The sequence below is a fragment of the Periplaneta americana genome, chromosome 2, assembly GCF_040183065.1.
Source record: "Periplaneta americana isolate PAMFEO1 chromosome 2, P.americana_PAMFEO1_priV1, whole genome shotgun sequence".
Taxonomy (NCBI): Eukaryota; Metazoa; Arthropoda; class Insecta; order Blattodea; family Blattidae; genus Periplaneta; species Periplaneta americana.
The window spans coordinates 42,313,345-42,339,777 of record NC_091118.1 but is presented as its reverse complement, the minus strand read 5'-3'; the positions used below and the strand labels follow the sequence as shown (position 1 = coordinate 42,339,777).

Genomic DNA, 26,433 nt, shown 5'->3' with positions numbered 1-26,433 from the left:
AGAAATGAAAAATTATGTGAAACAAATACGTAATACACCATCATATTAACATAGTGAAATAAAATGTCTGATACTTGTCAATGTTATATTAGGTGTATTTTCTATAGACAGAAAATAAAATGTCTTTAAATTAGTGCAATTTTTCTTTAACAAAGAAAATAATGTCTTTAAATTTTTCTTTGGCAGGTAGTTGTACTTTCAAACACAAAGGAGTGGCTTTCATCCACCCAAATGCTGAGGACTAATTTACCGTTATTATAAGCATGAGTTCAAACGAACGGAAGACACTGCGTTAACTCAAACTCCCTCTCTGAGACGTGCTCAAAGTCAGAGGCGCACGAAGCGCACTTGTAATATAACGGCATATACAGGGACATCACTTTATTTTTACTAACATTTTTAACATTAACCTGGATATACTCGGAAACACTGTTACCCCCCCCCCTTCCATTACAGGAGTTTGGAGTTGCTAGTGCAATATGTAAACAAATCATTTTACTAGCTATAGGAGGAGAGAAAAGTAGTGTATCCATTTATGTTACAGGGAAATATAGTATTACGATTTTCAGTTTGGTCATTATTTTACAGTATTTTATCAAAAAAACAGTAGAATAGTAACAATTTTTTTTTTCACAAACTCACAAACTTCAGGTGGTTATATACATTATATAATGTCTACTTTATTCAGCATATTACTAACCTAATTTATTCCTGAGAATTTTGTGAGCACTTCCGTAAGAAACCCCAATTTCTACAGCTAACTTCTTGGGACCTCGCTGCATCCTTTCTCTAGCATCTTCTACAGCATCTTCTGTCACCTTTGTTGGCCATCTTACACTTTTCTTCCTTTCTGTACACTCTGTTGCTCTAAATTTATCTACCAGATTAATGACATTTCTACGAAAATATTCCGTAATGATATAATCAGGAAATTGTGAAAAAAAAAAAGAAAAACTGTTGTTCACATTCGGTTATATTGTAATTTCAGTTTCCATCATCTACCTTCGTACCTACAAATAGTAAAACATAACTCTTGTTTAAATAATGCTGTTAAGTACCGTACCATATTATAGGGTACCGTACTTTCGGTAACTCTAATCTTCACTTTTGCTCATTCCACACAGATAAATTCAGTTATGCTACGCACCATACTTGTGTGAAAATAAACTTCAATAATATAAGCTTTTTCTTCTATAGAAAATGCAACATATTTCTGAAACACACTGTACTCTGTTCTGTTTATTTCACTGCTAGCGACAGCGGCCGTAAGTTTGTGTGACTGACGTTAACAAGGACATTAGTGAAAGGGGTGGGAGTCAAGTACATTTAGAAACGCAGGTACAATAAAAATTGAAGTAAAAATAAAATGATGTCCCTGTATTTCTCAGGCCTAATTATTACTTTAATAAATTATAGACCCTATTCAGTTCGATTTTTCCTTTGTATTGTTTCACAACTTCTCTTGTCCTGAAATGATTACCGTGATTTCAGACTGTTATTGCTTTCCACTGTTGTAATTTAAAAAATCAAATATACAGAATAAAGAAATATAATTACAAAAACAAACAAAGAGAAATACAAATAAAATAATACAAGCAATATAAAAAGAAGATACAGTAGTATTAACAAAATTTGAGACCGAATGAGCAGCGCTCGTGCTCGGTCGCAGTTGTAATTGATTTCTGGTTTTCCTTTGTAAGTGAGATGTTGGTCGCTAAGTGCTTCAGTTCCCAATTACGCCGCTAGGAACGCTGTAGCTACTGAATATCTGTAATGGTTTCACTATAAAAAAAAAGGCGTAGTGTGTACCGTGCAAACTTCACGAAAGGATCCATGCGAGGGGAGTATGATCCTTGCGGGGTAAGAGGAGAGGGTAAGCTAGTAACTGAGCGCGCGTTTCTGAAGGAGCAGGTGGATGAGGTGGTGTCATTGGCCGGCTGGGACAAACAAAGCTCAGTCATTTGCCAGCCGCTTCCGTGTCGGGGGTTTGTTGTAAGGGTGGGGGGAAAAACTCGCATTCCTTACTCAGATCTTCTCCTGAAATGCGGCCATACTCCCCACGCAGGGACCCTTTCGTGAAATTGAGGAGCGTTTTTGCAAAAGTCGATAGATGCAGAAATTTTCGATAGTGAGTTACATATGAATATCGTATGTTTTCTACCTCCGGAATCGATCTATGAAATCAGATTTACCAAAACTTGATTCATACCATATGTAGAGACTACCAAACCTACCAGGTTTTTTTTAAAAACTCGATAGATCCTGTCACTTAGTGTAATTTCTGTAAAATCTTGACTTCTGCATCTATCGACTTTTGCAAAAACGCTCCTCAATTTGTACAGTACACACTGTGCTTTTTCCTGCAGCGAAGCCATATATTCAGTAGCTACAGCGCTCCAAGCGGCGGAATTGGGAACTGAAGCACATAGGCTTCAAAACTTTAAAAGGGTGCACCATCTCACGTACAAAGGAAAATCAGAAATCAGTCACATCAGTGGAAAGCAATCAACCTGAAATCAGATAATCATTTCGTGTCACTCTGTAAATTCTAAGGAAATAAACATTATACAAATTAAAGAAGATGATTTCCGGGCGGCAAAATGTATTTATTACTGGGAATGCATATTACAAAAAGTGTTGTTTTTATGTTTTATACGAGAATAAACAAAACTGGGGGATATCATCTCCACAACATGCATGCATGTCGAGAGATTTTGAACATATGAATTTATACTTGCTTGCAAAATTATAGGTAAGTTAATACAGTTGTATTCTCGTACAATTTTTAGCACAGTTTTATCTTCATCCCATATATTTAAACACACGCAGCATCAAAATCCGTGCTTCTGGAACATATAGTTGATACGTTGGCGTGAGTACTGAAGAATGGACCCTGAATCCCTACGCTAAAGTAACTTTCTCTTTTTCTGGTGGCTTGATACCTGAAATGGAAACGATTAGTTATGTTGGAATTTACTCACTATCTCCGTATGCCACTTAATGTTCTTTTCTGAGGAATCGATTAACATTTTTATCGTAATTTACGGAAGATGAATATTTAGAATAAAAGTCCGGTGTCCTTGTAAATGCAAACCAATTTGATAGTTTTGTTTTGTAAACACTCACACTAAAATTCTCTGGCATGTTTGAATACATGTAAGATAATCCATACTATTATTACTGTTGTCTGATATAATTTAAAAGATTTTCTTTGCTCTTCGTTTGAGAATTAGTACGTCAATCTTTAGTTGTTCGGAACACTAAGCTTTTCTAGGTGCCACGTAGATGAACTTTGACAGCTTTAAATTTATATAAGGTCTTGAAACTTGAAAAATTAAAACTTGAAAAATTAAAACTTGCAAATTAAAGAGAGTCGAAAGTTTGATGCATAGTCAAAAGCCTCCACAATTTGACACCTATTACTGTGTTTTGTTTTCGGCAACTTCAACTTATTAGACAACCGTTTTATGGTCATGTTTTTGAATGTTGCAATAATAATGCAAACTTTAGATTTCAACTTGCATCTTGACATAAAACTTGCATGATTTCTTCAATTCCAAATATTTTTGCGAAATAGATATTATCAAAACACTTTTAAAATGTGTGGCTGACGAATTCATTGTTACGTAAGTTGCAAGACTGACATGTAAGTACTGATTTTCTTTGCTAGTACAAATAGCCACACTGTATTTTTCATGTAGAATTTTTGTTTTTCTTTCTTTGCAAAACGAGTAAAGTAGTATTGTGTTTTCAAACTTATGGCATACATAAGTGAAAGTCGTAATCTGACGTACTAATTACGATTGATGAATTTCTATTTAAATTATGTTATCTTTTAGCACAAAGTTTCTGAAATTGTAAATGCGACAAAAATCTGTTTAACATTATCATACACTACGTTTGTACTTGGATTTGTGCATTAATAAATTGTCTTCCTGTGATAGTAAATCAAGTAATCAGACAGCATTAAGCTCAAAAAAACTTCTGCATTAATATTACCCAAATTCTCTGCTTGGGTTTCACTGTTTTAATTCTGTCATTAGGGGACAACAAGTGGGAACTCCTCAGAAGAAATTGCGACAGAATGGAAAGATAGCGCTTTGCAACATATATACATTGATGAAATACCTCAACTGGTGTTTGAATTTAACTTTGAACAATGAGTTTCTAGAACAGTAATTATTCAAAAACAGAATCGTTTGTCTTATTTCCAATAGACGTTACTATTACGCTTGTATACGTGCATTGCGAAAGACTTTTTATGGGGAATTGTAGCAGCGAATCATGAATTTTGGAATTTATGAAACTATTCCAGGAATCATCCAAGTCTTTACTGTATTGTTACTGTTTGTGGGCACTTCTTAGAGCACAGCAAATAAGAAATCTCGGCAGATATTAAGATGAGGAGCATGAAGGCAGATTGTTCAGTCACACATATCTCGATGATCCTCCACTGAAGTTCTGATTGTAGGGTTTTCTGATCCATCATGTGATCTTTTCATGGTATTTGCAAGGTACTTTAGGGTAAGGACCAGGTTGGCAACCTTTCATTCGTTTTCCTTTTCCTGGAATATAACAAGAAGCAAATTTGTTCAAGGGTTCTGAGTCTTTGCAAACTGTGAGCTTTCTCCAGACCTCAGTATCTGAGAAATCAGCACAAGGAGTTTGTGAGACTTTCTCAGAATGATTGAAGTCTGGGGAAGGCTAGCAGTAGCGATCCTTCACGGGTTCATTCCAACAAGGGGGTTCACAGACAGGGTAGCAAGGTGATATGTAACCAGGGCCTCCACTGGGTATGCACATGGGTTCAGGCTTGGTGAGACACTCAGGGCGGCCCTGACACAACGTTCTCTTGCAATCATGCTGCAATCCATTGCGCTTATTACAATCGCAGCCTGTGTACAAAACACCACCTCTGAGTTCTCGACTCTTTACCTCTTGGAGAGGGATATGAATGTTGGAGGACGCCGGACATGCCTTGAGATCACAGGGAGCAAGGTCTTCTACAGCAACACATGGTCCGAATCTTTCTTGAGGACTAGCATGTGCATGGCTTCGATATTCACCACCAGATCTGACAGGGTTGTTGTAACTGGTGTCCTTGCAAACGTTGGAGTTACCAATTTTATTTTTACCTACAAGATGTGCCTTTCTCGCCGCTTTCAACATCTCTTCTTCGAACTTGTGTTGTCCTGGACACATGTACGGCTTTCTCGCTCTCAGATCTTTCTCCCTTCGATCTAATTCCTTCCTTTCTCTCTCGATTCTCTCTCTCTCCATCCTCTCTCTGATCTCTCTCTCTTGGCGCTCGCGTTCCTGGCGTTCTCTCTCCAAGATGGCTGCTGTGCAGGGACTCGCACGCATGGGTCCAGCTCCTGTTCCAGTGTAGGCCGTAGCGGGACACACAGCACCCATGCCTGCTCCCATTCCCATCTCCATGCCGTATCCGTTAGCGCACGGAGTGTAACCCCCAGCGAAGCCTCCTCCCCCGATGTTGTAAGATCCCGTGAAACCTCCTCCTCCAGTGGGTGTTCCTGCGACGAATGAAGCGGGACATCTGGGGTCCATTACTGGGCATATCGGTTTCTGTCAGGGAAAATGCAAACACATTAGTTTCAACACCGGGACATTTCAATGGAACAAAATCAACCTTGCGATTGGAGCACTCTGTCATGATTGCTACTGTCGATGACTACATGTTACCTACATTACCACTACTGTAACAAAAATTACGAAAAATATGCTGCCTGGGAAAGACAAGTTAAGAAGTGAGAAGAAACCGTGACTATCGTCATTTTATCCCTTACGGATTGCTTCCCGCTGGAGCAACTCTCAACAGGAACTGAATCGAAACTGATTCGTAGTTGCAGCTCGCCATGTATTTAGGCAGTGCTACGTCCATTGGCCCGAAAAAATTTGTGAGCCCCCCATGAAGTAACTTATAGAAATGATAGACGTTTAACAGTAAATCTGTAAAACAAAGTGGCGTGTAACATCAACTTAACATATCGATGGTGTTCAGGTAAAAGGGCTAAACCAAATTTGTTTGTAATTTGTCTTTTTACTGTAATTAGCATAGCCTAATTATTTAAAATTTAATTACAAAATGTGAAGATATGACTTTGGCAATTATGTTTACATTCCACATATTAGGCAACTAATAATAATGTCTTAAATTTTAATTTTTGTTGTTCCTGAAACATCTGTTCTGTCGGATAAGCCAGTTTACTTAAACACCATTGATATTCTACTACCCAAAGCAGGCATCTGCGAATTAGGAAAATGTCTAAAATTTATTTTGAACTCGGTTTTTTTCTTTTCTCAAAATTTTGACGCCTCTGCGAATTTTCCGTTCTTGGCCCTAGCCCATGCTTAAATATGGGCATGGATTCAGCTTAATTGTATTAAAGATTCGTGTCTGTTTGCACCAGAGAAACTTTGAGTTTAGTGACTGCATATTCAATATTATTTTTAGCTTTTTAGCACTCCATTTTGTAGATATAAACAGCAACTATCAACTGCAGTCACAAAAAGTTGCGTTGAAGTATAATTGAGTTCTGGATGGCAGTTGCTCCAGTGGGAAACTTTCCTAAGAGAATACCAAACTCGACGTAATATCTGTGTAGATAATTTTGCTTAAGTCAGTGATTCTCAAGGGAGATTAATTTATAGCGTTTCTAAAACAATAATGCAGTAACTTAATAATACTAACTTATTAATGAGGCGTTTAATTGCAAAATCAGATACATCACTAAAACATAATTTTTGAGTATGAAGGAAAAACGTTTGCAAGGAACCAATGATTTGCAACCAATACTATTCTTTCATCTACAAATCCATGTGATGTATCTGGCTTTGGAGCATAACAGTGCCATAGCAGTTGTAGAATCATATTATGAAGAAATGAAATATAACATTAACTCATTTTCGAAAAAATGTTATGTATCTGATTTTTCAACTACACGCCTCTAATATGAATGTGAAAGAATCTGTTCTTGGTCAGAACTATGGGACTGTTCAATTGTCACAAATTGTAGTTGCCTGTAAGGTAAATTTCCTTCCTACCTTTACCAATCACGACAGCTTTCCTAACAGTTCTTTACCAACCCTCACTCGATGTTCGTAATGGACTGTGGTATCGTTAAGATTTAAAACCAGTACAATATGAGTAGGCCTATACCTCTTATTGTTATATAGAATCTGAATTCCAAAATGGAAATATAACTGAATTTAAAGACGTATGTTACATGCGGTACATATCTGAAGCGACAGAAAATGTCAACACTCTCTACAAGCAATTGTTTCTTGTATCCTCGAACAGATCTGCAATGCGTGTCTGTGTAGTTAGTACGAGGAAGTAACAGCGCATTGAACTGTAAGCCGCTATCAAAGGATGAGGAAAAATTAGACAAAGAACGGTATAAATCGTCCAAAGTTTCGGAACTACACTTATCAGCTCCCATAACTAGGCAGGACAAGAAGAACCTATCTCCAATGGACCAGTAGTGAATCAAACAGATAGATTACCCTTGTCTTTCCTTATGATGGAACAGATATGCAAGCTCCAATGCGTAGGATGCATCTGAGTTATAATAAGGTGCAAGAACTGTTAGGTATACCCTCTCACCATCTTGAAAATCATGAAACTCTTTGATCATAAATAATTGATTAAATGGCGATCTTACTCGTGTTAATTATGTAAGCATGTGCGGCTTATAGCTGTTTCGGTGCTATTCGACACCATCCTCAGAGCCTACTAGATCTTAGCGATATCTCAACTTCGCTGCCTGTTGTGTGGGTGCGTTCGTGTGATGAAGAATTGTGTCAAATAGTGTGTGTGTTATGAAATTGATCTTTGTGTTGAGAATTTGACTGGTGTCTGTATATTTCATATTGTTCTAGTGTGTTGAGATTTGGTTTTTGGGTTGTATGTGTATGTCTGTATTTATGCTATTGTATGTGCGGCTAGCATTAGTTATGTGTTCGGCGTATGTGGATGTATTCTGCCCTCTGGTTATTGCTTTAATGTGTTCTTTGTATCGAGTTTGGAATGATCTGCCTGTCTGTCCAATGTAGAAACTGTCGCAACTATTGCATGTGAGTTTGTATACGCCTGTGTGGTTGTATTTATTTGTTTGTGTGTTGAGATGTACAGGGACATCATTTTATTTTTACTAACATTTTTAATATTAATCTGGCTATACCTTTCTATTAACGATTGAAACAGGAAGCACCGTTTGCTACCCCTTCCACGACTGGAGTTCAATGCTACTGGCGTAAAATACAAATCACTTTACTAGGTATAGGAGGGAAGAAAAGTAGTTCATCCAATTATGTAAACTATCACTTTTATAATATTACGTAGACGTCCAATTCCTAACAGAAATTAATGTATTCAGAAAAGAGCTAAGACAGCCCAGCTACTAGACTTTACATTGGGGGAACAGAAGCAGGTGGGGAAAACCGGGATGCGACAAACGGACGACAGTACCTGTGCGAAAATATGATTCAATATTGAAAGCTCTTTCGTCACTGGAGAACGCGAACATATTTCTGGAACGTACTGTACTCCTAACTCAGTACTGCTTACGCGCCCTCGGCACTATGTCGTAAACGGGTGGAAGTTTACTAGTAGAAGGGGTGGGAGTGAAGTACATTCAAAAACTCAGGTACATTAAAAATTGAAGTAAAAATAAAATGATGTCCCTGTATTTGTAGTGTGTTTTCTGTTCTATATGCTATGTTGTATTTCTGTTTTCTGAATGAGGATGTGATCTTGTGTGTGTTTTTGTTTTCGTATGTTAGTGTGCTGTATTTCTTGTGTTCTTGTGTTTGTGTTATGTTTTGTATTTGTTGAGTTTTTGTTTTGTCTTCCTTATGATGTTGTCTATTATGTTATGAATAGCACCGAAACAGTTGTAAGCCGCACATGCTTATATAATTAACACGAGTAAGATCGCCATTTAAACAATTATTTGTATTCAAGTGTTAAAAGTAGTGTATGAAAGATTCAACATGGATCTTTGATCATGCTATTGGATATGAGTTGTATTGACAGAAGCTGAAAATATGAAAAGTATTAATAATAACAATAACACATTTACTAATTAGCATTATAAAGCTTGCCAGTTGTAATTAAATTTCTACGCACAAGGACAAGCAAACAGGATACTACAAATTTAACAAGCTATGAAAAATAAAGCAGCTAAATTGGAAGCTTATATACTTTATGATAGTGTGCATTCTTTGTTGTGTAACTTAAACTAAAAAAAAAGTGTAATAATATTACACAATTTATTTAATGCGGAACGTTTAAAATAGGCACTTCTGTGGGGGAAAATGTTCGTAATTTGAATAATATCTACGCTCATCTTGCCCCTATGAGGGTGCTCGTTGAAGCAACCAGCAACATATCGTTTGGGTTAACGCGGGATTCACACGTGGAAATATTAAGCATCGAGGTTCGAGGATCAGTCACGTATCGGAATGTCACAAAACGACATATTTCCTACAAAGCCTTTATGGCGTAGCGACAGAGTTACTTCTACTCGATACGAAGACCAGGCTTGAAATCTCTAAGTAAAAACAAAGCTAAAATTCTTTGAATTATTTATTATCATAATACAGTTCTTTCTTAAGCTGATTGAGCATATTGAGAATTAAATCAATGGCTTTCCCAAAACACGCTATGAAATATTTCATATAAAACAATTTCGATCTCGTAAAAGAAGCAAAAACGAGCAAAATTATAGTGAACTGTTTAATTTTAAATATCTCAAGGAATAACCTCCTGATATTAATAACATAATAGAGCAATTGAATCAGTCGGAGCTAAAAGGAACTAAGTCACTTTTCACAACTTTTCAGGAGAAGCAAAAAACATTCCACAAATGTATATATTTTTGTTATAGAAGACCAAAGAACATTTAAAAGTCTGACTTAGTTCCTTCTTTCACCATTCGATGCGCATGACATCCGTTGTTCAAATTGTTGCATAACCAAAAAAACTGCATATTTTGACTTAGTTCCTTTTAGCTCCGACCGATTCAATTGTGTAATTTATGGACATTACCCTAGATCATATATGTAACAGATAGGTCGGCCTTATAGGCTCTGACGTTAACTTTTGTCAGGTTTACTACGCTGCCATCTAGTTGTTACATAAGGAGTCACGTCATAAGTCCCATTTGTTTATTTATTAACGGGAACATCTATGGTACATGTCAGCCTGAAAAGGTTTTTACTTTAACAAAGATGATTAACAAGCAGGAACATTCATATTTTTAATTGAGGTGTCCGATCTTGACGGTAGTTGTTACTTTATACTCTTGTTGCCAGGGCTCTTATCAGAGGATTGGGGTGGTACAGCAAGTTCTTATGAAAGTTTTCTGTAAATTTCTGTATAATGTCGTAGAATGATTCTATTTCAAGCATGTCTTGTAGTTGTTTATTGGTGGTTCTATAGTCTGCACCAGTGATAGTTAGATCCCTAACTTTTCTCTGCATAGCATGAAGATGTCTGATAATTTGGAATTTTGCGTTGCTCCAGTTTTCGCAGTCATAGGTCATTTGAGATCTTATAACAGAAGTGTAAAGTATTTTCTGAATTGCATTAGCGACTGTACTGCCATCTCGTGTTCGTTTACGGCGGAAGGGTGGCGACCCTGGCGGTTGTTCTCTTCAAAGTGCAGCCGATTTTAACATAGCGATGAGTTATCTGTTAGATATATGATCTAGGACGTTACCAAGAATACCAAGTGAACATCGTGTCTGTGTTTCAGTAATACATGTAGAAATGTAATCATTTCAAAACATTCGAACATAAGAATTGTGATAAAACGTCCTAAATAAAGACATTTCTACCACACATACCTGAATTATTACAGCTTACAGTTTAAGAAGACTTACTCTTTCCATAGGCTGGTGGTAATCTGAGGGTGGGTACTGCCGTCTCTCGCTTTTAATTGGAGGAAAGCACTGCTCGCAGGGCACTTCCGCCCTGTGTTCGAAATTATGGGGAGGTGGTCCTTGCGGCCTCATTGCCTTCCTTCTTTCCACCATCTTGATTCTTGCAATTCTGTCCTGCTCTTTTCTCTCTGCATCCCGTTTCTCTTTCTCACACCATTCTCTGATCTGTTTTTCCCTTTCCTGAACTGAAATCTGGCATTCGCCCCAATCAGCTAGTGGCGGAACAGAATAATCTGTTGGCTCCACGATTTTAATCGGCCGCTGGAGGAATGCTGGACAGTTGGAGTCGCCGCGCGGTGCAGGATTTATAGGTCCAAAACTTGCGGGACACATCATGTCCATCGGTGGACAGACAGGAGGTGGAGTCTGTGTGGCGGAACATTATCAGAAATGTGTCAAACAGAACACGTAATAAATAACACTTTCACTGCAATTTTGAAACGAATTTAAGCGTCCGTACACAGCACCACGCACTTCACTCAATACTTGTTTCTCTCTTCAAAACCTGTTCCCTTCATGCATAGAACGTAGCAACTATAGCTGTGACGAAAGCTTTCTTTAATTCGATGAGGAATCTACTGGCACAATACAATAAAAAATACAAAATTTGAAGCACTGAATGAAGATTTCTCTTCCACCATTTCATTGTCCCTTTCAACATAGAAGTATAGAGAATTTATCTCACCGTTATAATCTTTTTAGTAATATCAAACGAGTAGGATGATATTAATTTTCGTAACTACATTACAATGCTTTTCAAAAATTAAATAAAAAATTGAAATTATACATTCTTCTTTCCAAATTTGAAACCATAGTGTAAATTTTTATTTGAATACTTGAACATTAGATTTGAAGTAATTATACTTGCTCCCTTGCTATTTCATTATAATCGTTTCATATTCTTTCAAATGTTGATGTTATTTTGAAATTCAGCGTCCATAAAATTTCATTATTTCTGTGTCTCTGAACTCTCCCCAAAACGTTTAGTTGTATAAAAACTGTCACGTATAATTGTACAAATAATTTTCAATTTATAATTAGACATACGATTAAACACTTTGAATAAACTTATTTTTTCATGTTCGATTTCCAATACATTTTCTCTCTTCTGAATTAAAATGTATACGAAACGCAAGTTTCCTGTTTGCCAATTTCTTGGAGTAAAATAGGAAACATAATAAAAAGTTATCCAAAATGCAGGATTCTTTTGAAATTGCTAACATTCTGTTAAAATTAAGCTCACGTATGATTTAAAACACCACTTCATTCGTAAAACACTGATTTATATTAATGCCCATACTTCAAGGCTTTGTAGGCCTACAACATTTAGAAGAATTTTTTGTGTGAAATATTCTAAATTCTTCTAGGGTACCGTAGAATTATTTCCCATTGCATTTTTAATGCCACTGGATTAGACCAGTTCGCGTCTGCAGAAATAAACTTTTATTTCGAGTAACAAATTTACAGATCAGACAGGGGTAGCCTTGATTGTAACATTTCGATGGTGAAGGAAATTGAAATAAAGCAATTGATTCCAGTTGCCGATAGATGGCAGCACGTTGGAAGTACACGTTAGCGGACCGGCCAGTAGATGGCAGATTTTTAAAACTGAATGCTTCAACAATATAAAATACCCACAAGCAGTTCTGATATGACCTTTGCAGTTAAGGCGGTTATAAATAAAGAGAAAATAAGTATTTAAAATATATATCGCGATGATGTCAAATTTTCTTTTGGTTATATATATTTTATGTAAACTTTGTTTTAAAGTAAAATGTCAGAGATGTCAAAAGTTTCCTGATTTTTTAATAAACTTACGGATGCTTTTCCCCTATTTTTTCAGTGTATTATAATGGCTCAAAATCTAATAGTAATTGTAAGATAATATCATCAATGAAAAGCACAATGCATTCGTTAGAAAAAACAGTCAATATACTAACACTAACATAATATTAATTTCCGAAGGAAAACGGTTAAAAAGACTGCGATATATAGGCCTATCGAAGAGAGCATAAGTCAGGCGTGTTCGTGAAATGCTTGTGTGGTTAGATATCTTAGAATTACTTCAAATATAGACGAAAATATTATAATGTGTAACGAAATTTACATTAAAATCCCGTACTTTTCGTGAGAATAAGGGAAATTTTAGAATTGTCTCTACAAACGATATTGTGTTAGAATTAGTCTAATTGTAAGAATTTAAAGAAACTTGCGCAGTAAAGGAAAGAGATATTTTCTTTGTGTAGACATAAATATTAATGTCCAAATTGTAATACTCATAGTAAGTACGATTCTTCAGCGTAAACTAGCCTAAGTCCTCCTGAGGCCTGAAGTTGAAATAAAGAATTTCCTGAGTGTCACATGTGTCCCACAATTCCCTCTGCAGAATATTCATAAAAAATATTCTGATGTTAATGTTTAGCGATATGAATGATTTCTTCAAACTGAAATGTAACGTTACCGGTATTTTAAAGTTAGTAACACATTTGAAATTAAGAAAAATTGAGCAATCAAGATGAATTAAACGGCTATGGGATGTGCTAAGAAAGGAATTATCTGTTTTCCGTATTCGACAATTGTATTAACTTCAGCAATGAGAGTAAAGTGTGCCTCATCTCTCCACAGTATTCCAGACAACTATTCCAGTTCAATTTCCATCTGAGCTAATATACGCCTACATAAAACAAGTTTTATCTCTTTTCATAATCAGCTTCTTTCACTTCAAACACCATTTGGAATTTATAAAGTTACCATTTTCAGAAGTTTGCGTAAAATTTCCTAAATTGTGCTGTATAGTATTAATTGAAGGGTTAAGAGCCATGGTGGGCCAAGCGCCATATATTAAAAACGTAGAAAACAAGGGTTAAAATTAAGAGATTACTTACTTACTTACTTACAAATGGCTTTTTCGGCGTAATAGATTGACTATTGATCAGATTTTTTGTATTCGACAGATAATGGAGAAAAATTGGAGTATAAGGGAACAGTACATCAGTTATTCGTAGATTTCAAAAAGGCATATGACTCGGTTAAGAGGGAAGTATCATATGATATTCTTATTGAATTTGGTATTCCCAAGAAACTAGTTCGATTAATTAAAATGTGTCTCAGTGAAACATACAGCAGAGTCCGTATAGGTCAGTTTCTATCTGATGCTTTTCCAATTCACTGCGGGCTAAAGCAGGGAGATGCACTATCACCTTTACTTTTTAACTTCGCTCTAGAATATGCCATTAGGAAAGTTCAGGATAACAGGCAGGGTTTGGAATTGAACGGGTTACATCAGCTTCTTGTCTATGCTGATGACGTGAATATGTTAGGAGAAAATACACAAACGATTAGGGAAAACACGGAAATTTTACTTGAAGCAAGTAAAGCGATCGGTTTGGAAGTAAATACCGAAAAGACAAAGTATATGATTATGTCTCGTGACTAGAATATTGTACGAAATGGAAATATAAAAATTGGAGATTTATCCTTCGAAGAGGTGGAAAAATTCAAATATCTTGGAGCAACAGTAACAAATATAAATGACACTCGGGAGGAAATTAAACGCAGAAGAAATATGGGAAATGCGTGTTATTATTCGGTTGAGAAGCTCTTATCATCCAGTCTGCTGTCCAAAAATCTGAAAGTTAGAATTTATAAAACAGTTATATTACCGGTTGTTCTGTATGGTTGTGAAGCTTGGACTCTCACTCTGAGAGAGGAACATAGGTTAAGGGTGGTTGAGAATAAGGTGCTTAGGAAAATATTTGGGGCTAAGCGGGATGAAGTTACAGGAGAATGGAGAAAGTTACACAACTGTGAACTGCGCGCATTGTATTCTTCACCTGACATAATTAGGAACATTAAATCCAGACGTTTGAGATGGGCAGGGCATGTAGCACGTATGGGCGAATCCAGAAATGCATATAGAGTGTTAGTTGGGAGACCGGAGGGAAAAAGACCTTTAGGGAGGCCGAGACGTAGATGGGAGGATAATATTAAAATGGATTTGAGGGAGGTGGGGTATGATGATAGAGACTGGATTAATCTTGCACAGGATAGGGGCCACTGGCGGGCTTATGGCGGCAATGAACCTTCGGGTTCCTTAATAAAAAAAAATTAAGAGATTACCATAATTTAATGAATTATGTAGCAAGTAATATAAAGTATGCACATTAAAACTAAATGATATGTCAATTTTCATTAAATTACGATATTCACTTAACTTTAATTTTATTCTCGTTTTCTCCGTTGTTAATAAATGGCGCTTGGCCCACTATGGCTCTGAACCCTTCAATCGCCTAACACATTAGCACTGCTGATTGATAACGGATTTTCTCTGTCTAAATTTTCGTGAAGAACATCTGAAAATCACTAATTCTTAATCACCTCAATTTTACTTCATCGTGAACTGAACCAAATTCTTCAGACTTCATAATTAGTACATGTTAAGAAAGCATGCTGCAAGGGACGTCTCTCAGATTCATTTTTGTCCGAAATTCCTACCACATTTATAATAACATTGTACCAATTCTTGTTTGAAGATTTAAAGCCATTTTCTGAACATTGTACCAATTCTTGTTTGAAGATTTAAAGCCATTTTCTGAACCTTGAAAAATATGTGTAGTAAATAAGAAAGAAAATGGCTAACAAACTCCTGTTTATTTTTCAAAGCTTCATTGCTGCATCACGAGAAAGAAATCATTTTTTTTTTGTTTTAGCACTCAACTAAATCACTTTCTTCACACATTCCATAGCCGTTTAGTTCATCTTGATTCCTCAATTTGTTTGGCAGTTATTCTAATTTCAAATATGTTAGTCACTTTATGCAAATCCGACAAATGAGATTTTCACATGGTTTGTTTGAACAATATTATAATATTTGGAGAGTTTGACAGATCTTGGTTATCGTAAACAAACCTAGGAAGGAGTTTCTGAGAAGAGTCCATGGAAATGAAAATAATTAACAGGAATCAAAGTTGAAAGGGTACTTATTATTTAACGAAAATCGGTAGAGGAGTTTTATAGAAGATCTGTGTTCAACAGGAAGAAACAGAGATGACAAAGAAAACAGAATATGAAAAATACTGCAGTATTTCAAACTACATACGAAATAGACAATAAATTATGTCAATATATAGAGTGAACTGTAAGTAATGTCATTAATTTCAGGGGGTTATTCTTTTATATATTTCAAACAAAAAAGTTTAATATAATTTTGTTTGTTTTTGCTCCCTTTCTGCGATAAAAATTGTTTTATATGAAACATTTCATAACGTGTTTTGGGAAAGCTGTTGATTTCATTCACATAATGCTCAGTCAACTTAAGAGAGCAGTGTATTATGATAATAGATGATTGAAATAATTTTAATTTCGTCCGTTAAATATGCAGAAATTTTATTCGAACAAATTTATTACTTTAACATTCATTTCCAGAACGAAAAATTACATATTTTTCGGATCATATTTCTGCACATTTGAAGGAAAATAATTTTTTCAATAATTTATTATCTCAATACACTGGTATCTTAAATTTACTGAGCATATTGTGAATTAAAGCAATGATTTTACCAAAACACGCTATGAAATATTTAATATAAAACAATTTTTATCTCGAAAAGGAAGCAAAGCGAGCAAAATTGTATTATTATTTTTTTTAGTATCTCAAGAAATAACTTCCTGAAATTAAATACATTACATACTGTTCACCTTGTAGTTCCATGAAACATTTTAGTGCAAATATTTAAACATAGTGGTTCAATTATTATGCAGTGAGTTACATCAACACACTTGCAAATACCAGAAATCATACAGAAGATTCAATGACTGACAATGGACCTCTAAAACAATTTTTATAATCCTAGAAAAGTCAAATCCATTTAAAACTGACAATCCGTGTGCTTGACTGTTTAGGTCCTCTTTCGACCTATGTATTTCCCTGCAATATTCACTGCCAGTATTTTTATTAGTTTGTTATTTAACGACGCTGTATCAACTGCTCGATTATTTAGCGTCGATGAGTTTGGTGATAGCGAGATGGTATTTGGCGAGATGAGGCCGAGGATTAGATTATCGCTGAGGAAAACCTCGTAAAAAACAAACAAGGTAATCAGCTCAAGCGGGAGTCGAACCCACGCCCAGCGCAACTACGGATGGGCAGGCAAGCGCCTCAGCCAACTGAGCTGTACAGGTGGTTAACCATCGTTATAATCTGTCAAAGATGTTTGCAGGTATTGTTGAAATAGCCACCACAGTGTAGTATATACAGTCACGAAGCTCAATACGTAATAAATATGCGTCTATAGATAGTTGCTAACCACTAGGATCGCTAATATCGCCTCATTACAGACAATACGATATAGTACCGGCACAGTCTATTGTTCCTAGCACCCTCACAACTCAAGCTTCGTGACTGTATATACTAAACTGTGATAGCCACCAAGAATCCGTTTCATGAACAGCGTTCTGATATGGAGAATATGATAAATTTTGTGACCAGAGTTTATGTATGAGAAGGAGCAGGTCGTAGTGTTGATTATGACTGGGAATTGAAGAGATTAGCTCAGTGACTCAATGTGACTCGATCCCCAACAGACGCTGTGATATATATAATCACTTTATAATGTCTAAATTGACTCCGTGCGATTTTAATTAATAGTGGATTAAGAGTTAACACTCAACTTTTGTGGAACAAGTTGTAACTAAAACGATAAGTACCATCATATCAATGACAGAAATCCTTTTGTAAGACAGTAATCAACATACAGTTTCCTACGATTAGGTTAAAAAAAATTAAGTTCCGGCTGACTTATTTTCATCAACATTCATCCTTCAACCCTTACCTACTTACTTACTAGCTTTTAAGAAACCCGGAGGTTCATTGCCGCCCTCACATAAGCCCGCCATTGATCCCTATCCTGAGCAAATTAATCCAGTCTCTATCATCATATGTCACCTTCCTCAAATCCATTTTAATATTATCTTCCCATCTACGTCTCGGCTTCCCTAAAGGTCTTTTTCCTCCGGCCTCCCAACTAACACTCTATATGCATTTCTGGATTCGCCCATACGTGCTACATGCCCTGCCCATCTCAAACGTTCATCCTTCAACCCTAGTGCAAAAATCTCTGAGATGGACACTTTACGGACAGAGATTCTTGTGCAGAACAGTAACCGTAATACAATTAACACGATGACCTGTGATAGAGCAAATTTTGTCTGGTGTATATTCATCAAAAACTAGTTTAATTTTATCCTTCAAACTTAATGCAAAAAAGACATACTCTGAGAGATATCGACATTTGAGGAACCGAAATAGTTTACAAGGTAGTAAGCATCGTTCAGTTTACTTGACTATCTGTGAACTAACAAGCTTTCAGTGGTGTATTTTCATCAGAAACTCGTTCAAGTTTATCCTTAAAACTTGATCCAAAACTCTGAGAGGTACAAAAACTTGAGGAACTAAGATAGTTTACAAGGCACTAAGCATCGTTCAGTTTACATGATTATCTGTGAACTAACAAGCTTTCAGTAGTGTATTTTCGTCAACAGCTCACCCAAGGTTATTTTTCAATTCCAGTTCAACAACCTCTGACTAAGGAACACCTAAACTTGAGCAAAAAGAGATTCGTTTAAAAAGCAGTCAGCATATTACAATTGATACGATATTCCATAAAAATTATATTTTGACTAGTGCATTTACCAGCAGCTCATACAAGATTATCTTTCAACTCCAGTTGAAAAATCTCTACCTAAGGGACAGCTAGACTTGAGGAGCAAAGCTTCGTTTTCAAGAGAGTAAGAATCATATAGTTGACGCGATTACTTTCAAAGATTAAGTGTTGACTAGTGTGCTTTATAAACAGCATTCAAAGTTATGCTTTATCTCTATTGCAGAAACTAGTACTGTAGGATACTACCAGGTGAAGAGCAGATATTTGTTTGCAAGAAAGTAGATGTAATACAGAAGACATGATTACCTTTAAAAGTCTGGATTTTGATTGCGTGTGTTGGTGGTACGAGGGACTAATGGGTTACTGCTGTTAAACTGTTCTGTGAACGGCACATAACTTGTCGAATATCTGCACACAGGGTGGTTCCTGTCGCTCGTGCACTCCGCAAGGACTATTGTAGTGCTCCACACATGGCGGCTGGGACACGTAGTAGTTCTTGCAAGGAGGCGGGTCTTCGGCATCTGGAGGTTGCAAGGCATATGGGAGGAACTCCGGGCAAGGCGAGGAGCAAGGCTTCGGACACCTACTTCGAGATTCCTGGGTCTGCATGGGTCCACAATTTCCGCAACTCATCTTACCAATTTGTTTACCGGTTCTTCCCTGTCGAGACAATGCGGACATTGAGAAGTTCCAATTTGAAGACGAGGTGAACCAGCCCACGGCAAACAGCGGTAAGTCCTCCAGAAATAAATTTTGAATTGATAAATTTATTTTAGGGCGTACAAACTTGGTTGTTTGGTCGATTTCTGTATATATTCTCAACTGAGTTCTTCATGGATTTTGCTAGTCCAGCTATGTGAAGAATTTCAACTTGTGGAGTGCACCTACAAAGTGATTGTTCCTTATTCCCTATGACAGGATTATAGTGAAGAATTATGGATATTAAAGTGCATCACCTTCCTGAGAAGCGACCGGTAAACTTTTCCTAAATTTCCATTTTTCAGGAATACACTTTTTACGCGCCATAAATATAACACGGAACCCTTCTGAATTATACCTTATTTCACAAGAAATCAGTAGGCCTACCATAATAATTTATCGCTTTTTATGAAATTTCATTCCGCGAACCTTGAATTAATTGCAAGCATAGAAATCACTCCATCACCCATGACCACAGACCAATCAACCAATAAATTTTGAAAGCCACATGTGCCCCACTCCAGCTACTTCTATCATTGGAGGTCGTTTACATTCCCGAAACACAAACCGAAATTTAAAAACACGGAATAGAAACTCAAAATGAGATGTTCAGGCGATAGGAAAGTAGGTAACGAAGATTTCTGAAACTCTAAGATAACCTACTAGGAAGATATTAATTAATCTTATATGATTGTGGAATCTTTTGTTTCAAAGTGAATTAAGTACAAATTTCTGTTGTTGAAGTGATAAAATCGGAACAGTTCTCAATGTTTTTCCCAACGAAAATGTATCCTAATTATTAAGTCAAAATCTTATTTAATAATTTCAGCTACGTTTATAATTAAAGTTAGTGTATGACTATGCAGATTATTTTTATACATAATGCATAGATGCGGTGTGAGGAACCGGTAAAAATCCATTTTAAAACATTAATTAGTATCGAACTTTTTGTGGCGAGATTAAGTTTAAATTAAATGAGATTTTTTTTAATTTCTTATTTTATTTATCAACTTAATATGGTTATATGGCTGAATGATATGAAGATGATAATGGTAGCGAAATGAGCCCAGGGTCCAGCGCCGAAAGCTACTTAGCATTTTCTCTTAATGAGTTGAGGGAAAACCCCGGAATAAATCTCAACCAGGTAACTTGTCCGAACCAGGATTTGAAGCCGGACCTGCTCTTTTCACGGTCAAGAATGCTAACCGTTGCTCCACAGCGATGGACGAAAACAAGAAATAAATTCAGGAACCTGAACACGAAAACAAAGTGATCTTTTTGAATATAAAGTATCACAATTTGTTCTGTCCCTTTGCGCAGTAAAAGTATGTAGTTAAGACGAATAGAATTAGTAAGTTCGTGCAACAGAAATATCTTTAGAGCATTAAAAATAATTTATTTTTTGACAATAATTACATAAATTTAGTATTTAGTGAAAACTGTATGTCGCTTGTTGTGAAAGACAACCTGTCACATTGAATTTAGTCCTTTTGTCTCGCTGTTTGAACACGCGTAACTTCTTCTCTCACCCATGCTTTAATAGGAAAGTTACAAACCCTCAAACCCAGTATTCGTATTACCTGCAACGTCTAATCTATATATCCCTCGAAGCCTCAAACAGTTCAGTGTCTACAACACACGTAGGTCTTTGAAACACATCAATACAATATCACTCTTGGCACAAATATCAACGACCTGCCCGCCTCTTTCTTTTCACCAAGGTAGAATAAGTCTCGGCACTTTTTCACGTACTACTGCATGAAGTTTGCAAGGTCGTCCGAAAAATTCTTCGCAGTTGTTTATGAGCCTTTCATGGGCACCGCAAGGTTTGTTGTAGTGGTCAACGCAAGGTGGTTGTCGTAGGAACTCCACTTTGCAAATCGGTGGTTCCATGGGATCTGTGTAATAAGCAAGGTTGACGGGATGGAAAGCCGGACACGGTTCACCACAAGGCGAGGGGCACGTGGTTCTTGGAGGTTTGGGGTCAAGGCAAGTGCCACATGTTCCTGGTCTTGGCGACGGATTGTAATGAATGTTATTTTCAAAGATAGGCATTTGTGGCTGAATTTGGTAATCAGTATTGTAACTTCCAGACGTGTTGCAGTATCTTCCAAAATCTTGTTGTTCGCCCATTCCCCACAGATCAGAGTTGTGCATTGTAGGGACCGCCTCATTCTGTAATAACTCTTGAAAAAACGCTGGGATATGGAAAAGTGACAGCTGTTTCGATTTATGGTTTTGATTTGGATTAAAATAATCGCCGAATTTTGGATCCGGTACGAACCTAGGGTATGATTGGATCGGAGGGCATCCTGCTGCTTGACCTAGAGCCTGATGACCGCAAGGTGCTGACCAATGAGCTGGGCATATCTTGGATATATCTTCTTCTTGCGGACATTCCGGATATCCGTGCCTGAAAGGAGGATCGCAGATCTTGCAAGGAACTTCACCCCTGTGATGCATACATTCAGGTGGGAAGGTTCTTGGTTGTAGTACTTTTGGTTTTGGTTGTGGACTTCGGTACAGGTAAGGACTCTTTTCACCTGGAGGTGGATAGCCCTTTTCCTTATTTGCAAGCACCCGCTGAACTATTTTTGGGTTGACGGGGTGTAATCTGAATCGATCTTCCCACTGTGGCATAAAACAGAGAAAGAATGCTGCCAAATATAAAGGATTCTATAAAAAAATACCATATTGTTTAAAGAAATTATTTTGATTATTATAATTTCAACTTTTTATTTTATAACCTCATAATTGTGCACTTTTAGTGTGAAATTAAATGACCATACAGTGGGACTTCAGTTATATGACGTCGACGCTAACACTTCAGATAAAACAACAAAATAATTAAATTAATAACGACCACCAAAGCTGTTGACCAGGCTAAACTCACGATCGTATATACCACGCAGCAATGCAACCCTACGCTACGGCACACTTAATTAATTTTGAAATGATTTTAATGTGCTTTAACAAATCAGATGATATGGAGTTGTCAGCAGAAGAGGAAATGATATTAAGGGATATGGTACTGGAGCTAAATGATGACTGCGAGCAGTATGGATTGAAGGTAAATGCAAACAAGACGAAGACCATGGTTATCGGAAGAAGAAAAAATGAAGGTAAACGTGCGAATTCTAAATGAGGCAGTGGAAAGAATGAACAGTATCAAACACTTGGAGTGTACTGTAAGTAGTAACATGAGCTGCTGCCAGGAAGTCAAATGGAGCGAAACAATGGCAAAAGAAAGCTTTTAATAAGAAAAGGAGCATCTTCTGTGGACCAGTGGAAAAATATCTAAGGAAGAGACTAATGACGTGCTTTGTGTGGAGTGTGACAGTTTATGGGCCCAGAAACATGGGCAATACGTTGATGTGAAGAGAAACCACTGGAAGCATTCGAAATGTAAGCATGGAGACAATTGGAGTGTGTGAAATGGACAGACAAAACATGAAATGAAACTGTGTTAGAAAGAATGGGTTAAGAAAGAATAATGCTGAAACTAATGAGGGGAGAAGAAATTGGCTGAATTACTGACTGAGAAGAAATGCCTGAAAGAAATGGTGATCGGGAAAAGGTATAAGGTATGCGGGAACTGAAAAGAAGATGAAAAATTGGGAAGACTGGAGAGTATTGGGTTTGCAGTGAATGACTAGCCCTTGTGTAGACAGCTAAGAATGAATGAGTGGTCATTAAATAAAATGTAGTTTTTCCTTTTATTGACATTAATTGTATGAAAGGCTATTGTTGTATTCCTACAATAAATTTAAATTTATTTCATATATTCAGTTTCCAATAGAGATTCCGTTTTTAAATATATGGACATTATAAGAAGTTCAAATAATTTTGATATTGACGCATTGAGGATATAATTATATTTAATAAGAGCAACGATTAAGTCCCACCGTACCAAAACTGTGTAGCTGAAGTTGCGGGTCACATGTGTAAGAAAAATTTGAATATACGTTATTCTAATTCTATTGTGAGAATATATTTGAAAGAAATATTCTTTCAAATTAAATGTCAATATAAAATTCAACATTTTTGCTTTGTGATATTCTAGAAGTAACAAATTGTAGTGGAGGAGGACTTAAAGGCTAGATTACCTTGGGCAAATCTTCCATTTCCTTCAACCAGACACTCTCTTCTGGACCACTTTGCATTCTGAGAGCTTTAAGGTCAGATGTCGGTCGAAATTCTTTAACCTATGGCATCCGATATAGTAACAACAGAATAGAGTTCATACACATACTTTTATTTATTGTAGTTTATTGCTACTAGCGTATCTCTACTGTAATATTAAATTATTGTACGTTCAATTATAATAGTTCATTTCAGAGGTTGGGTTTCCAACTGTGGTGAGGTGAGATGAAAATATGTCTTGTAACATACGAAACGCATTTTGTATGTCAAAAAGAGACAATTACATGGACATAATTATCTAATTGATTCAATTTCAGATACTCATTAATAAATTGTCACGGAGTACATTATAATCACCAACACCAAAGACTGGACTCTTTTTTTTTTTTGTATCTTCCTTTTATGAGTATTTTAAATCTACAGTATATTAGTCGATCTTTGGTTTCAGGACTTTAAGTTACCAGCAAGAGGAACAGGACGTTAAAAGTGATTTTAAATACCGTCGTAGATTCTAATATAATTATACGATTTGTTTATACTATTTTTTTAAACTATTACTAAATTTACTTAGAGTATTGAAATCGTAAATTACCGATAAATTGCGAATAGATTTAATGAGATTATGACAAACTGTATTAGAACCTTTTTTAAAAATACAGAACTGTCACAATTTCGGTACGTATACCATTTTACATCTGTGAGGTACTAAAATCTACCGTCTTAAATATCCCTTCTAGTCCTGTAGTATTATTGATATCGACGCACTGTTTTCGCTATATTTAAGAGGACTTAATAGCTCACATATAGTCTACAGAGAATGAATATTAATTGGAAATGAGAGTATTTTCAACACAAAATTTTATTTTAATGGAAAAATAGCCTAAATGTAGCAGAAATTAACTTACTGGCTTTTAAGGAACCCAGAGGTTCATTGCCGCCCTCTCACAAGCCCGCCATTGGTCCCTATCCTGAGCAAGATTAATCCAGTCTCTACCATCATATCCCACCTCCCTCAAAGGTCTTTTTCCTTCCGGCCTCCCAGCTAACACTCCATATGCACTGCTCTCTTTTTATTCCTAAGTGTACGATTTGCTTCCTGTCTTTTATTGAAATAATTATCTCTATTCGCCTCAACTGGATCCTGAGAGAATTTCAATTTGCTCTGTTTCCTTCTTTCTATTACCATGTAACAATCTTCATCAAACCACGGTTTCTTTTTCTTAGTTTCAGTAGCAGAAATTAAACTAAATAAAATTTTAATGGTAATTGCATTTATCGCATGTTTCTAATGCAAATAGTGAACGAAATAGCGCTACTAACTTCTGTTATTAAGATGAAATACCTGTATGATATAAGAAAAATAATAACAAATGTGTTGATATTATTATTATTATTATTTTAACTATTTCTTATCAATGTTTATTATTGTCACACTAACATTACTTATCCAACTTTCATTATTTACTTTCATGTTGTTTTATGGTCTAGATATTAATGTAATAACTATGTAAGCAATTGTATTCAATTAGAAATAGAGTCTGGCTGGGCGGAAGAGAAGGCCTACTGGCCTTAGCTCTGCCAAATTAAATAAATAAATAAATAAATAAATAAATTATTATTATTATTATTATTATTATTATTATTATTATTATTATTCTGTTTGCTACGAGAACAATAGAAAGTGTTGGTGATATTCCAATTTTGTAATTTTATTTACTACTCATTTATTTATTTATTTATTTATTTATTTATTTATTTATTTATTTATTTTGCTTGTTTTCTCCGTTTTGTTCTTCGTTTGTCTGTTTGTTGAGTAATGTGTGGTGATTATTTAGAAAAAAATGGTAGACTATTTACCAATGCTGAAAAAGCTGATATCATTCTCGTGTAAGATAAATTAAAAAAATTATTTATGTATTTATTTATTTATTTATTTATTTATTTATTTATTTATTTATTTATTTATTTATTTATTTATTTATTTATTTATTTATTTATTTATTTTGCTTGTTTTCTCCGTTTTGTTTCTTCGTTTGTCTGTTTGTTGAGTAAAGTCTGGTGATTATTTAGAAAAAAATGGTAGACTATTTACCAATGCTGAAAAAGCTGATATCATTCTCGTGTAAGATAAATTTAAAAAAATTAAAAAATCTAATACTATCTTGCTATTACATTATTGTCTACTTACTTTTATTGCATTGTACAGATGTTAATAATTTACGTCTGAATTATTAAACAAAATAACAGCATCTTTCTCTCGAATTTAATCACTAATTGCATTGCCTGCCTCGTCATCAGTCGAGTATTCGGAACTTTCGCAATAAACTCTTTACATAGTCGATTCATATTTACATGTCTTGCACACGAACACACTCTTATTTTAGAGTCAAATAGCGAGCCGTTGTAGGCGGTATCTCACACGAAACTGCACTTACAACAATCGCACAAATGCAATACAAACATGAGCGCGTCCAACGTGAAGGGGAATTGGGGAGCAGAGTGGGCGGCAAACGGTAGGCTAACGCCGGTCGGCTCACGTGCCATAGGTCGGTAAACCAAACTAATAACAACTCTGTAGTAATAGTTGTAATTTAACGACGTTTTCGACTTCAGAGTTATTCCGCGTCGAAATACAACGTAGACGATAAATGGCCGAACAATTTTGACTCGAACCCTCCATAAAGGACAGGATACTTTTACGTTCCATAATTCTACAACAAGGTACACACTTTACGTGCCGGTACTTTGTTCCCGGATTTTATTACTCTTTGAAAATCAAGTGCTCTCAACAGGGTTTGAACCCATGAATGTCGAATCTAAGCTCCGAGGACGAAGCGATGAACTATAACACTTTCATTTTTTTTTTTACATAGAGTCTGTAGATATTTTCGGATATAAAACAGACATTGACATTGTTAATACAATTTCAAGAGAAGGTTCCAGATACACACGAATATGAGTG

At 35.9% G+C, this 26,433-nt stretch overlaps 1 protein-coding gene across 4 annotated transcripts in view; it reads right to left on the bottom strand.

The window, feature by feature from the left end:
- Positions 1 to 2,585: 2,585 nt before the first annotated feature.
- Positions 2,586 to 26,433, bottom strand: part of LOC138692959 (uncharacterized) — an 85,670-nt gene continuing 61,822 nt past the window's right edge. For 2 of the 4 annotated variants that reach the window (XM_069816387.1, XM_069816396.1), the window contains exon 3: positions 2,586 to 5,586. In XM_069816387.1, coding sequence (XP_069672488.1) covers positions 4,705 to 5,586 — 882 coding nt within the window. In that variant the 3' untranslated portion in view covers positions 2,586 to 4,704. Of the gene's footprint in view, positions 5,587 to 10,908; positions 11,330 to 21,612; positions 21,960 to 23,434; positions 23,534 to 26,433 lie in introns of those variants that run through there. The other 2 variants (XM_069816404.1, XM_069816380.1) reach the window with 2 other exon arrangements.